The 15,915-nt window shown below is 39.5% G+C and overlaps 1 protein-coding gene across 1 annotated transcript in view; it reads left to right on the forward strand.

Moving 5' to 3' along the window:
- Positions 1-8,409, forward strand: part of MID1 (midline 1) — a 101,848-nt gene extending 93,439 nt beyond the window's left edge. The window contains 4 exon segments of the mRNA XM_009885953.1: positions 3,274-3,435; positions 5,911-6,017; positions 6,019-6,125; positions 7,705-8,409. Of these exon segments, the coding sequence (XP_009884255.1) occupies positions 3,274-3,435; positions 5,911-6,017; positions 6,019-6,125; positions 7,705-8,053 (725 nt within the window). The 3' untranslated portion in view covers positions 8,054-8,409.
- The last annotated feature ends 7,506 nt before the right edge of the window (positions 8,410-15,915 follow it).

Consider the following 15,915-nt stretch of genomic DNA (forward strand, 5'->3'; position numbering starts at 1 on the left):
GAAAGGACAAAGAAAAGAAACCCAAGGTGGCCTATGTCATCAAAAGGGATAGAGCCTTCGCCTAGAACATGAGTCAGGTGAAATGAAGGGTTCCCAACTCTCTCAATTGACTGTGCAGTTATTTTAGGATAGGTAAGGTACTAACTCAGAAACTCTGCTCTTTGTTCATGGTCAGGTGGGATGAATGAACACCTGCAGGTGAGCATTTTGCCATCAACCCCAGCAGCAGAAGAAAAGATGTAGCTATACCTAAAAATTATTGTGGCTCTGCCTTCTGTACACGGAAATCTAAATTAACCATTAACTGGATTATTTAACACTATAATAATTTACCCTGTGTGATTATTTACAGATTAGTGAGTATTGGATATGTATAAATCCACATACACAGGAGGAGAAGAGAGACTGGAGAGGAGACTTATAGTAATGCAACTGTACCTTTCCAGTCCTTCATATACTTATTTAGATCCAAGTTTTATGCCTTGTTAAGGAGCAATCAGCCTCCAGAGGGCAAGATAAAAAGTGTAACACAAGCCTGAAAAATGTGCCCTTTAGAGAGTTGTAATGACGAATACAAATCTAGTTTCGAGATGACTTAGCAAAAAACGGGACATTTCTGTGTCTGCTTAAAAGTTTGTTTATATGTCGCCTATGTATACCATAGACCTTTCCTTTTGAAGTGTGGAGGTGGAAGGACATGACATTTCCAGGACCACTGTCTTGATTCATCCCACTTACTGTCATATCTTGTTTGATACCCTACCAGAGGCATCTGAGTTAAGGATTCCTCGGTCATCCTGAATTCCCTCTAAATCCAGTGCTTTATTTTGTTTTATTTTAACTTAACACTTATTTTGCACTAGCATCTATGAGTGAGGTAAGTTATGGTCTCAATGCAAAATCAACGTGGTCGCTCAGCTACAGAATAAATATGCCTCTAATACCTGTGGCAAATTTTTATTGAGAAAAGATGAGGATTCCTCTGAGCAGTCAGTGAAATATTTTATGTCAGGAAACCACTGCTTTTATTTCCTTTCTTCGTCTTAGGAAACCCATTCGCATCCAGCCTAAAAAATAAATACCATTCAGTAGGTACGGTTCAGTGAAACAAGATGTGGACGCAATAAGGAGTTTACTACAGCTGCTCGGTACAACTGGGGTTTTCGTGGCGTATAACACTGGGTTCTTTTTTTTTTTTTCTGGAGGTAGACAGATGATTGCTCTATATCATCTAGGTTTTCAATAGTCTTGAGAAAAACAGTGCTGCAAGGTTGTTTTTCCTTGCTGCTTCTAGCCACATATAGCAACTGTTTGAATCCCTTGTAGCTGATATTTCGGGAGGCTGCATGTGGTCAGGATGCTCACTGGTTGGAGCGTAAGGAACATACTAGAATTCTTTTTTCCCACTTTACAGCAGGGAAACTGCAACAAAGAAATGTTCTCATTCTGGTAAATCATGGTCCAAAGGCCACAACCCACATGTGAGTTCAGCCAGAGGCTTAGACTTCCAGACTTCAAATCAGGGTGGTGGGGGGGGTTCATCTCACCTCATTTCAGATACCTGAAGTTAGAGATCTCACCAGCACTAGTCACCTAGGCTTCCTCTGTGGCCAAGAAAGAGACGCACTTTTGGTAGGACATTCACACCTGGAGAAGTGGTAGAAACTACTCACTGACTTCTGCTTCTCCTCAGAGTCCAGAAAAATATCTTAGGCATTGCAGCTCTTCATTAGATGGTAAGGTGATAGGAGTGTGCCTCAGTTACCCATTTGCACAGCAGAATGAATAGCTACCCGCTTCTCAAGGACGCTATGTAATATGAGAGAACTTTGAGAAAAAAAGCTACATAATTCTTAGATTGAAATTTGGGGTATGAGTTCTGTTTCTAATGAACTTTTGTTATGAAAACCACATCCCAAATGAAGAAGGGGTCTCCCAGTATGGTTATGAATTGTTTATGAGTCTGTAAACCTGTATCACAGGCCTTTTTCTTTCAAGTTTTTTGTCAGTAGCCTTTTAATTTTTACTTTACTTAAAGGTTGTGTATCGCCTAATATGCAGAGCTGAAATTGCTGCTGACTTCTAAAAGATTCTCCTCACTAGTACTTACTGGTTTGCTGGTAAAACGTGAGTTAAAAGCTGAAAGCTATTTTTTAATAACACAGTAGGTTTCATAACATGTTCTGTGTCCTGTAAAGGCAGGGACCAAGAAGTCTGGCAGGTTCCTAATTCAGTCAAGCATTTTTCTCTTAAGTTTTCCAGCCTTACATATGCACACGCATGCATATACTTCCATCTGCATATATCTTTTTCTAGCTGCATAGCTATATAAAAGGTTGTGAATATATATACACTTCATGAATGTTAAATGTGTTATTTATGTAAACATTTATAATAGAGCTATCAGACTGGGGATCCATTAGACCAGGAGCTGTTCAAAATATACAGTAAGTAATATGGGTGATTGACTGCCATTGCAGGTATATAACAGTAGGAAAAATTTATGTAGATGAATAAGTTCATCTTAGTGGAGTATTTTCCTGTTTTGCAGATGATATTGCTCCTTCCTTATTTTATTTACTTCCTACATATTATACTTCTGTGGTAGGCATCAAACGTACCCAGCAAAGTTTGTAACTGGAAAATTATCCAGTTCTTCCCAGCTGACATCTGACCATGAAGCCATAAATCAAAAAGCGGCATCTGTTAAGTTTACTGGCTTAGGTTACATTCTGGCAAAGCCTAGAGCGTAAAAGCCAAAGCTTGCTCTGGAGCCCACTCTCTACCCTGTTTGGCTTCCCATGATTTGCTTCAGGTCCTGAAGAATGCATACCTGGGGACTGTCAGCAAAGGTGCCTCCCCAGCCCTCGTAGCATTACTGTTTATGTTAGTTTTCTGAGGCTTAAACTGAGTTCATTAATCCAAACAGTAGACTGATGGGATCTCCATAATCCTCTAGTTCTTAAGCAATAAAGAATTCCTTGTGCCAGGTTATGAAAAATCTCAGACTGCTCCTGCATCCTCTGAGTCATTCCTTAAATGTCCATTTTTTATGGTTGACTTCACACAGCAAGAACTTAAAAGGTACCTTGGCTGAGAGCTGATGAAATGAGTTCGTGGCGTTGAGTAGCGACTCAGTAAATGTAAGAGCACTTTAAAAGGTACAGAAGCAAAATTGGTATTAGTTGTTGGGTGCTCAGGAGTGCTCTAAATGTCCCTTTGTTACAAAGTGTTTAGTATGTTATGACTAATGTGCTCCGTTTGAAACTGCAGGTTTATGCAACTCAGCCGACAGCTGGATGATTGTTCCCAATATCAAACAAAACCACTACACAGTGCACGGGTTGCAGAGTGGCACTAAGTACATCTTCATTGTTAAGGCCATTAATCAGGCCGGCAGCAGAAGCAGCGAGCCCGGCAAGCTCAAGACAAACAGTGAGTAACGTGAAATCCGGCACACATACGTTCTTCTGTTTTCTTGCCTTTCTTTTTAAGTTTGATCTTTGGAAGATACAATAACGCAGAGCAGCTTAACTCGTTTAAAGTGCTTCCCACAATGAAAGCCACTTATTTAACTCAATTCCAGATTGCCAGAGTCTTCAGTAGTGCAGAAATTACTTTTTTTTTTTTTTTTGAGAGAGAGATGCATCTGTAGTTTGGGCACTGGAAATATCATTTAGGAGCAGAACCATCACATGTGAAATGATTGAAAATACTCTTTTGTGGTTTTGTTTTAATGTCCTCTCTGTTCTTTTCCCTCTACAAAGCAAAACCTTTTCCTATGTTTGCAATAAAACATTTTATTTTCGTATAAAGCTCATAAGATAATTGCTAGTTTAATTTTATCCTCCAAAATGATCTCTTTCTTAGGACACTGGTAAACTTTCTTAACTCCATCCGCCTCGGTTTTTTATGGACTTCAACAAGGTGGTAGAGTAGTCAGAGATCCCACTTCAAAAAAACAATGGTTACACAAATTATTAGCAGATGTAGAACAGCAATTTTAAGACTGGTTTTCAGCCTTTTCCTTCTTGTGTCCCAGCCAATGCCTCGGTCACGTAGCCATCACGGGCAGCTCTGAGCACTGGAAAGGGAACACTGGGATTTGTGCACCCTCTGAAACCTGCTTATTGTAGGGGAGGGTGCTCGCAGAGGGGCGATACTGCATGTTGCAAGAAGGAGGCTGCAAGGGAATGGCTCGTACCCATTCCTCCTTTCCCCCTTGCTGCTATTAACCTGGCTTGCGTTTCTGTGTAAAAGGTGCTCGTGCAAACCTCACATCTGCTACCAAGAATTTGCTTATTGTTAAACCTGGTAACCTACAAGCAACCGCATAACCAGAGGACCCGTTTGGAAATGGCAGTCTTTTATCCTTTTGTGTCTTTGTGACCCAGTGTGGCACAAAAGCAATCTCTCAGGTGACTCTGAGAAATCATGTGACTGGATACACTTCAGTACAGAGAAAGCCATCCTTCAGCTACTGCTTCAGCAACACAAAAGCTACGAACCAGTTAGAGAGGCAGGCTGCAGGTATTTTACTGCTACCAAGGGGTAAGAAAAAGCAGGTAAAATGTGCCACAAATATTTTCCCATGCATTCATTTTATTCTTATTTATACTCATAGTACATAACTAAATACATGTTATGAAAGTAGATGATAACTTTAAAGCTAAAAGTACTCCTTATCTAAACCCTGACCCATCTCTGATAATGTTAATTGAGAATTAGTACTGCCTCAGTCATTTCCCATTTTAAATGTCTGCATTTTCAGATTGCCTAGAGATCTGAACCAACAGATATTGACTGTCACTATTAGATGAACTCAATTTCTTCTTACCCCCCACATTAACGCTTTCAGTTTTACTGCATGAGATATGCTTAACTGTTCCTTCATAAACTCTGAACAATTTACATCTTATTTGAAGGAGATGTGTCAGCGCCTGACACAGACCTCATGAGAGTGCTCATTTCTGTTTTCCGTGCATGTCATCAATCTTCTGCTTACATTTTTTTCCCCCTTGATATGAGAGACAGTCAGGAGGGAAAAGGGCTTTGCTGGACCACTCATGGACTCATACTTTCCTGGTTGTCTCCTGGTGGACGTAAATGATCGTTCTGCTTTTTGACACAATGAGCAAGCCTGTCAGAATTGTGGTGGGCTTTATATATCTACAGGGTTCGGTTTACCAAAAAGCTTCCTGTTATTGTCTACAAACCTTGTGCTACAGCCGAAGATACTTGCCAAGAGCAATAGCCTCAGTAACGTTTTTACACCATATTATTTGGACCAAGTTACAGTTCACTTCCTTCTTTTTAATGCACAGTATCCAGCATCACATGGGCATCCTTCCAAAGCGATCCTGAATTGTTGACTGTGCTTATTATAAATAAAGCTGTGAGTGAATGAACAGACAAGGCTAGTGCTTCTTATTTTCAAACTGATTTTGTGGGATTTGAAATCATACTTTTTTGTTGTAAAGATGAAGCTGTTATTGTGGAGCTTTACCCCCAGAGAATTAATAGAACGTAACTTATTCAAAATCTAATACACTGTGAAAAAAGCAACCCTCAGACCTTTATTAGCATGTATATTGGTTTCAATTACATGCAAGAATTAGAGTATTCAGGTTACCTCTAGGTCAGAGATAATGGGCATGATGATTATGCTGGGCTCTTTTCAGGGATTATCAACACGGGGAAGTTAGTGCACAATGAGATTGACAGTAAACTGACAATGCAGACTAGCTATTGCAGGGAGCAGAATAGGTTAGTCTATCTCGAGGACGCTTCAGGGGAGGAGATTAATACGGTTATGTAATCTTGTGGGCTTCTTAGAGGTCCTTAATCCACTCTCCTTTTCAAAATCAAAGCCAAACCATTCTTCTGCCATCTTTGTCTCTGCCTCTCTAGGTCAGCCATTTAAACTGGACCCCAAATCTGCTCACAGAAAATTGAAAGTGTCTCATGATAACTTGACAGTGGAACGTGATGAAACATCCTCCAAGAAGAGTCACACACCGGAGCCCGGAGCGTTCCACCAGCCAGGGGAGCTATGGAGTAGCTGGCAATGTGTTCATTGACAGCGGGAGGCATTACTGGGAAGTGGTTATAAGTGGGAGTACATGGTAAGTATATAAAAATATATGTGAAAAGAATTGTTAGCTCACATCAATTGTCCATGCAGGTCCCAGCACAGTTTCTCTGACAGACGCTAATAGCAGAGGCATGGGGAACAGTACAAGAGCAAGACAAACATATACAGTCATATTGTTTGTCATACTATTTTCCCAATCTCCAGCACTTTCGGATTCTGGAACTAAGTCTGCGAGATAAAGCATCTTTATATTTAGCAGCCGTCAGAGGATTTTTACTCCATGGCTGAGGATGGTTGTTTTTTGAACCCGTGTTCAGTACATTTTAAGATTTTAGTGAATTGGAGAGCTTGGAAAGTTTCATCTTATTATACAACAGAGCAAACTCTGTAAGTGTAATCATTTCTTTACTAAATGTGAAATATCTTAGCATCTTTCAGTAAGAAAAAGCCCCCGACACAATATGAGGACGGTTTGATGATCCAGTTTTACAGGGGTGGAAGTCAGATTAGCTTCTGGGGAGGGAGGGTGGAGCAGCAGAGCTGTCAGTCTGTGCCCCAGGGTATGAAGCAAGGGGCAGGAAGTGGAGGAGTGCATTCCTCCTCTTCTGAATGATCCTCTGTGTCAAACAGGGGTGGATTTCAGGGGCCCTTTAGTCAGTAGAAGAGATGTCATCCTTTGGGATTCAAAGGCAACCATCATGATGGAAGTTAATGGAGTGGAAAAATCAGTGAGGTCTTCAGGTATGCCCACTGTCTCAAATAAGAAAAATGCTGTTTGCCTGTGCCAATGCAAAGGAATGGAAATAGAGTGATTTATGATATATTAATCTCTGTTGGTTGAAAGCCCAACAAATACTGCAGTGTCTGTAGAAAGTGAGGAACTTTTAAATTTCTGTTATATATGAGAAATCAGGTATTTGCCCTTGGTGTCCATTAATGAGAACATTTTCACAATCCTTTTACCCTGCACATCTTGCCATAAATTATGGTTTGCAGAGCAAATGTCTTCACCTACAATTTTTTCACTTGGCCCAAAACCCAGTCTCAAAAAATGCTCATTTGAATTTAAAAACCACACCAACATCTGGCAAAACATATTTGGGAATGGCAAAAATGGGTTTTTTAATGTGTCCTTTGATGTTTACTCCTGCATTCCTTCTTCTGGGCCATATATTAAAGGAGCAAGGGGAGATCAGATTAGCTGACAGATAGCAGTGTATTTTAAAATCAATGAATTCCTCTGTATTCATCTGTTTGGAAGTGGAAATTTGAGGCCCACTGATTTAAACTCTGAGTTGCTGAGTGCTCAACGATTTTCCTTTTGAATACCGGAGGTGAGTGCTCCAAAAAATTACCATGGCAGCCAAACTAGAAAAAATGTGAGGAACAATAAAGGTTCCCTGACTTTGCAGACCCAAAAGAGAGATGGGGAAAGACATTAATTAAGCCTGTGCAGATATTGTGGTGAAACATGACTTAATTAGAACTTAACCAGCAAAAGTAAGAGGCTGAGGCATTCCAGTGAGTCCTGTGGGCTAACATTTGACTTCACCGAGAGACAAACATGGCAGGAAGCATTTGTTTCCTTGAGTTGTTCTTTTGTTTTGCAGGTATGCCATTGGCATTTCTTACAAGTCAGCACCGAAGCATGAGTGGATCGGGAAGAATTCTGCCTCCTGGGTGCTTTGCCGCTGCAATAACACGTGGGTGGTGCGGCACAACAGCAAAGAAATCCCCATCGAGCCCGCGCCTCACCTCCGGCGGGTGGGGATTTTGCTGGACTATGACAACGGTTCCCTTGCTTTTTATGATGCTTTGAACTCCCTACACCTTTACACTTTTGACATTACATTTGGGCAGCCGGTGTGCCCCACATTCACTGTGTGGAATAAGTGTTTGACCATTATAACAGGCTTGCCTATCCCTGACCACCTAGACTCCTCCGAGCAGCTCGCATGACTGCTAAAAGCCAAAAGGTAGGATGACGCATCTTCCCAGGGAGGCCAGGCGGCTGCCCGCAGGAGCTTGCCCGGAGCTGGTGGACCGCGTGGCTTCCTGGCTGTCGCTACCAAATCCAGCCAGAACTGAAAAGGGGAGAATCTCTCTTTTCTGTGTACTTTGTATGGAAGGACAAGAAATGGCTTTAATAATATCTTAGAACTTTCTTTTGCAGTTGGTTTTGTTTGGTTGGTTTTTGTATTTAGTCTCTTACAGGAAGATTTATAAATTATTTATAAAAAAAAAAAAAAAAAAAAAGAGAGAGAAGGGAAAGCCTGGTTTGGACACCTGGAAGAGGACTTATTTGTTTTGCACATTGATGGTCCTATTAATTAAATTTTCATCATCCCTTTGCATAATTTTATTTTACAGTGGATAAAAGCAGGAAATTGGAAGGACGAAAACTGTGCAGTGGACAAGTCAGTATATGGCAGGTTTTATTTGTACCAACGTTAGTGCTCTCATTACCAGTCTTGTTGAGTGCAAGATTTCCTAATTTCTACTTTGCACATGGGAGTGTGCAGACCAAAAAGAACAAAAATAAACAAGTGAGGAAGTGGAGCTAGCCAACAGAGCGAAAGAAGAAATTTTAATTTACTTCTGTTCACAGGGCCGTGCTCTCTCTGTTCATAAAAAACCACATGGAATATCTCCTAGAAATGTGAGTGGAAAAATCATCTAGCGATTTATTTTATTGATGGCAACATTCCCATCTACCAGTGCTTCGCCTTCATCATTGGGAAACATTGTAGAATCACTGAGGATGTGAAAGACTGATACCATCTCTGAAAATCAGCAGCACTGGAGAAGAGCAGCCAATCCAAGGTCTGACTGTAGACTAATTTGATAAAGCACGGCATCATTTAAGGATTGATTGTAATAGAAGATGTCACGGTTCTGATGGTAGACATGTGAATGCTTATTGCTGATTTTACAAGGTTCAACATAGCAAGCCCAGCCAACAACTTGGAAGTGAGACATGCGCCACTTTACCAGGGATTTTAAATTAAATACAAATGTTGCATTGTCATACAGTATGTAGTCTCTATAACAAAGCAAGGAAATCTGTTCTACATGTGCTGTACAGAGAAACACTGCAGCCGGGGTTTGCTTATAGTTATCATTGTCCTGGGTAGTTTGGGAAAGCACAGTTCTCTTTGTGAATGAGGAGTAAATAACAATTTTTCAGCATCCATAGGAATCTGCACGGGCAGGCCCTATGTTCGTCCTGGTGTTGGTGGATGATCTTCAGTGAAGGCAAGAAAGGTTGTACCTACTTTATCTCAAAGGTGAATCAGGTGCATTTTTTTTTTCTCTTTTCCTTTTACAGAATAGAAGCCCTTTGTAATTAATACAAAGCTTATGTATAAAATTATCATTTTGGGAGATGTTTGAGGCATATAACAACTTTAAAAGTGTGGGTTTTCTACGGTATTTCGTTGTTACTATGCAAGTGGTGAAAATCTGCCTATGTAGAAAAAGGATAAATGGAATACCAGCTTTAAGAAAATATTTGCTCAGTAATTTATAATCATGCTTTAGGTGTCTTTTGAAAAAGATGCCTTAATGCACTTTGTTCACTAATGGGTCCAAAATAAAATGGTCCCAAGCTCAGCTTCCTATTTCTTAAATACTGATTCTCCAGGTACAAAGCTGTACTACAGTTTGCCTTATGACGACGTAGAAAACATGAGCAAGATGAAGAATACACACATGCCTATTTGTTTTTTTCCTATTTTTAATAGAAAATAAATGCCTTTCCATGTTCCTTTGATTTCGCTTTACATGCCCTGCTAACTACTGAATTAAATGGAGAAAAGTCTGGCAGTATGTTGCTGGTATCATGGCTTTCAGTTGGGGCAGCATCCCATGGTTTACAGGTAGGAGCCACCGATCCTTCCAGAGTTGACATAAACAAGAGCAAATGTGTACATATAGTGAACTGCAGTGTTTATCATAGTGTCTTTAATAATCAAGAAATGTATGCCCTCAAAAATGAAAAAGTAAATAAATTCCCAAACATTACATTTTATAATTGAGCACAGTGTTCCCAATAAAATCTGATGTACATTGCCCAGATAGTCTGGCCTGGGATGTTTGGGATGTAGCTGAGATGGCATGAAAACTATTTTAATGAGTTGACAGAAGATGACTGATGCAAAGCAGAGATAAAAAGACGCAGGAGGAAAGAAGTTTTAATGTAGGATTATTGCAAAGTTTCTGCCTAAAAGGAAAGGGTGTATTCCCAAAGTACATGTAGCAAGGCTGTGTATCTTCTCTTTTGCCAGAAATATTAAGTCTAGAAGCTGATTTCAGTAGTGGACAAACTGAAATGACTTAAATCAATGTTTGGTCATACAATGTTGGCAAGGATTGAGCTGGATGGCAGTAGTACCACAAATTTTGGAAAGATCCCGAATGATCTCACATATTTTCATTGTAAAGATAGACTATGAGTCTAATGACAGATCATGGTTTTGGCCAATGGAAGAAGAATGGTCTGTTATCTACAGGTCTTGCTGTATCATTTTTATTTTAAATCAGAATACTTCATTTGGAGCTAAGCCACATTTCTCCAGCGGACTGTTAATTCAGTCAGTAGTCTTTGTGCATATATGTTTGTGTATATATGTACACACGTATGGGTACACACACACCAGTATATGCACAAATATAGTGTGTAATTTGTGTATATGCATACATACATATATACACACACAAACTGGCAGTAATTAGTCAGGTGTTCCTTTTTTGCTTGTTTCTTGAACAATTTCATATTCTGTATGACTATGAGGAAACAAGTTTGCTATGAATGGTATTCTTCTGGACATTTTTTAACGAACAAAATCTGTTTATTTTACAATACTTGATTCAATGCCTGATTAATCAATAAAAACATGCATTCAAAAATGTAGCTTCTGTGGTCTGTGGCATTTTGCATGGTCCATAGTAATCAATTTAAATCTGTGGGAACAGTACTCCTCATGTAAAGATAAAACATGGTATTTTAATGTAGTGTTCAGTCTTAGATGAGAGGTTTTTCCTGATTTTTGAAAATTTTGTGACTAGGAATGAAGTAACATTGTATAATGCCATGTGTAACAAAGGCAGATTTTTGAGGAATAGTCTGCTGAGATGCAAGCAATGAATGTAGTAGATAAAGCCTGTGTTGGTATAATGATTGTTTCAAAGGTGTGTTTAAAATCCAAGCTGGGATTTAGCAGTTAGAGCAAAGTATAGCACAATCTTTTTAGAAGACAGTAGCATCAGCTCAGAGTAGGCAAAGCTTGAGGTAGTGGGTCGATGGGGGACTTTTTTCTGGACTCTGAGACCAGATAAGATTTTCCATGTGTTAGGCTCCCATGTGTTAATGCACGCCTAATGGGGAAAAAAGTCATTCAGGAATGGGCTGTATGTCATAAATCATTTAGTAGACGGTCTCCAGCCCACGGTAGTTTCCCATTGTTGGCTTTCAGAGAGCAACAAAGTTGCTGCATTTTCTGCCATGTATTCATTCTTTGTCTGTTTTGGGAATCCCGTTTCTCAATTGCTCAGCGAAGAGACCCCCACTGAGCTGTGGGTCCCAAGGGTGGGAAGCATAAAAATGCCTCAGGTGTGGGTACACTGTGAAAAGCTGAAAATCTGCAAGTACAGGTGAAAACACATGCAGGTTCTTTTTATATTAGCAATAGTAGGTCACTGAACAGCAGTGTGCATCATCTGCTTTAATCATGCGACTTAATTGCAAAGACTATATTCTTTCTGTTTTAGAAAATGCAACAGGACACTACTGACAGCACAAATTAAAGTGTCAGCTCTTTAACCGGTTCATTTTGAGATGGCCAGCATTTATAGCACCATGCAGAACTATTGGCTGTGGGAGATTTCATTAAATTATTATTTGACATCGAACACAGTATTAGTATTTCTTTCTTAATTACCTTGATAAAGCAGACATGTAGTATTTCCCGGATTCTGTTTTAGTCGTGGCAGCACAAATTCCAGATAAGCCCACACACCAAAACAAAGTGAGAATTGCTAGTGGCTCTTATCTGTATCACCAAAACTGAGTCTATTTATTTTAAATGGAAAAGCTGTCTTCATTTCTGCTTTAGGAGTCAAAAAGTGTTGGACTCACACAGAAAGTACACACTGGACCATCTCAGTAACTGGCCAGGGCATGCCTGGCCTGAAGGTGATCTATGGGGCAGCTTTAGAAAGCTAGTGATAAATAAAAAACATGCACAGGTTGCTTATATAGTAATGTACTGGCAATTTTCTTGTAACACCATCTCTAATGTCTTTTCACATGCTGATCTGTCCAGTAGTGGAAGTGTGTATTCAGGTATAGGAATGTAAAATGTAGTATTTTCCTGTGTTTCCTGGATTGGTTGCCCATTTAGAAATTAGTGTGTTCAGAATAGTGTTCTGAACTTCAGCCTTAATCTTTGTGTTCTCCACCGGGAGAAAAGCCCTGGTCACTCCCAAGTGCTGATGGTGGGTGTTCTAGATTATGCTGAGCTATTCACTTTTATTGCGCTTTCTGAACTGAAAGAAACTCTCTTTACATTTTAACCTTTGATTTAGCAGTTGATTTTCATGTAAAAAAAAAAGAGACTAAAGAGCAATGATGTTAACAACACTTCAGTGTAGGTGAGACTCTAGTTCGGACCATGAGGCTTAAGGCATCTGGGTACATAAATCTCTGTGTCAGGACAGACTGATTTGTCATTCGTGTGGGAATTGAACAGTACAGGTGCAAGTATTTTCTTGTGAGGTAGGCTTTTGCATCAACTCCACTGCTGGTGTGGAATATTCTGTTTCTTCGATTTTTTTTTACTTGGTTTTCTGATTCAAGTGCAGAGCATGTTAGTAAGACTGTAAGATAATCTTTTGTTGCGTTACTAATTTTGGCAAGCCCTACAGTGTCACGTGCCTCTGAAGCCATTAACTGCAACATCACCTCCAATGAGTGGAATGAAGTTAAGCCATTGACCAAGTATTCAACTTTCCCAGGTGGGGTTCATCTCTCTTTGAGTAAGGAGCCCTAGCACAAATGGTGACACCAGTTCAAGGTGAGAGGCTCATATATTTTACAAAGATGATATAGGAAAGATACGGGCTTGAATACCATCAGTGTTGAGGCAGTTCTGGTTTAGAAACATGACAATGTATTAGGAAGGTATGAAGTCTACTTTTTTTTGGTCTTATTCTCCTGCAATGTGATCAACAGTGTCACTGTTACTACTGCCTGAGAGAGGGATGGACGTGACAAAAAAGGGAGTTCTGGAGCAGTGCTGAGAGAGGTCATTCAGAGTGACCGGACAGCTGGAAGCCTGCCACTGCTACCTGCCCTGGTACTGGTGCTGCAGCTCTGCAAAGCAAGTCCGCACCTATTCTTCCTTTTTTTTTACAGCTCAGCCCCAATCCACATTCCCAAATGACAGGAAAAAAATATTGCAATTATATGTTTGAAATCCTAACCTGAATAAAAGCAGCAGGGCAGGGATGACAGCCCCGGGCCTTGATTCTCCTTTATTCACCCAGATTTTTACATCTGTTGACTTCAAAGGAGGTAGTCCTGATTTACATAGAGGTAGGTACAAACCCATGAATCTTCAGTTTCCAAAGGGTCAAGCCCAAGTGAAGCAGGAGCCCCTGTGTGAACAGCTCGACATTCCTATTAAATCATGTCTTTGGAGAAAGCACATTAGCTGCTAGCAAAACTGCAGTTTCTCATGAACTGTCTCATGAACTGTGTGGCCAACACAGGTGTGTTTTAAAATGTATGGTTCTTTTAAAATGTATGGTTCAATAACATTCTTCTCGGGTGAATTGTTCAGGCAAGGCTTTGCTGTTTCCTCCAAGCAGGGTGGGAACAATTCTCTTAGCAGGTGCTGTGTTACTTTTATAAAAATCATGAGAACGGCAGATACATAAGTTATGATATAATGCTGCAACAGAAGACTATTGTTCTCAGACTTCCATTTAAAAATGGATAATAACTAAAGAAGCTTAGAAGTCTACTTCCTCTAACTGTTTGTCCTTATTTATATAATTATTTGAATGTATGAAGATGTTTCCTCTGAAGGAATTTCACCTCACTTCTTTTTAATATGCACAGATGCATTGTAATTAGTATTCCTAAAAACCCGTGAATTGATAGAATAGCTTCTAACCAAGTCTTTGAAACACAGCAAATGGAGGCTCTGTGTTTTGCATAATGTTAGTCATTGAACAGGGAAAAATAGCTATAGCTGTTTAGGTCACTGAAACATTTGAAAAATGACAGTCAACTGCCACACAAGAGGATGGGAAAGTTTTCATTAGCAGTTTTTTATTTTTCCCTCATTTTTATTTTATATGGAGAACAAACTATTCCACTTGAAAATATTTCTGTTATCCTTCTGTTTCTTCACTTTTCTTTTCTGCTTTCACAGTTGTTTTCAGATTTTAAATATCAGAGTAGCAAGAAGTGTGTGTTTTAAAAGTTAGATTTATTTTTTACTTCCTTGAAAATTCCCTTTTTCAGGAGGCTCACAGAAAATGATATGAGAAGTCAAAATACTACAGCAATATGGTAGCTTGAAAATTTATAATATTTTTGAAGTAGAAGTTGAAGAAGGAATGCAGATAAGCCTGTCACTCTTCTACAGTTATTGAATTATTTGGTTTCATTATTCTGAGCTTAATAGTATTGCTCTCTAATTAAAACAATGTTATGAGACCTGATTAAGGAGCACAAGCAGAGGAATAGTAGATTATTTTAGGGTAACCCTGGAACAAGTACCCTTGAATAGCAATATATATATTCAAGCTCATTAAAATCAGGTTGTTTGGTTGGGGTTTTTTTCCATATTCAGATACTGTGTGTCCTCTCTAGCAGTAGTTCTGAGCCTAAAAGTATGTGTCTCTCTTGGGAAGCATAGGGTATAATTCCTTATGGAATTGGGAAAAAATCCTCCCTATGGCAGGTGCAAAGGTGGTGCTAGCACAGTAAGAACATCTCTCACTGGCAGGGGGCAATTTGATCTACATTTCTGTCACCTTGTCTGAGCGTGTAGTAGTGAAGGCCAAACTGAGGATGAAGTAGGTTCATCCAGAATTGTTTGTGTGGGAAGAGGTGGAAGGCCCCTGTGGTGAATTGTGAGTGGTGGTTGCAACCAGTGGTAGACCCAAGCCAGAACTAGAAATCAGCAAATGGAGATTTATTCCTTACACAGCCAGTAATATATCCTTTTAATTTTTTTCTTCAAGTGACTGAGACGTCTGTCTCAATTTGTCCATCAGATTACATCCACATGCTCACTGAATATCTCTTAAAGTTGGAGTTGAAAATGTTTGGTGGTTGGTTGTTTTTTTTTAACTGTTAGGGTTTTTGTCAAACTACCTTGAAAACGAACTTTAATGATATAATGTCAGTAGCTTACAGCAGAGGGTAGAGGTGAGGAACAATGTAGTGCCTAGAGAATAAATACAGGTGCAGACTGAGTTTAGAACAGCATAATACTGCTCATAAACATAGTTTCCATTAATCCTAATAGAAATTATTCATGTAGGTGAAGAGAGAGAAAAACAGCTGAATTCAGTCTTGGCACGTACATGAATAATAGTCAGTACAAAGTAGCACAGGGCCTGAAACAATTGAAAAACAAGACTCTCTTCTGTAAAATTAATAGTTGGTATTGTTTCTTTTCTAACAGTTGGGTCATAGCATTCCTACATTGCATATATTTAGACAAACAGGAGGTATTGTTAAGAAAGTGCCCTGAGTTATGCTGTAAATTCTTCCAAATGCAAGACCAATTGAGGAAATTAGGATA

Source organism: Charadrius vociferus, unplaced genomic scaffold (genome assembly GCF_000708025.1).
Source record: "Charadrius vociferus isolate BGI_N301 unplaced genomic scaffold, ASM70802v2 scaffold105, whole genome shotgun sequence".
Lineage (NCBI taxonomy): Eukaryota > Metazoa > Chordata > Aves > Charadriiformes > Charadriidae > Charadrius > Charadrius vociferus.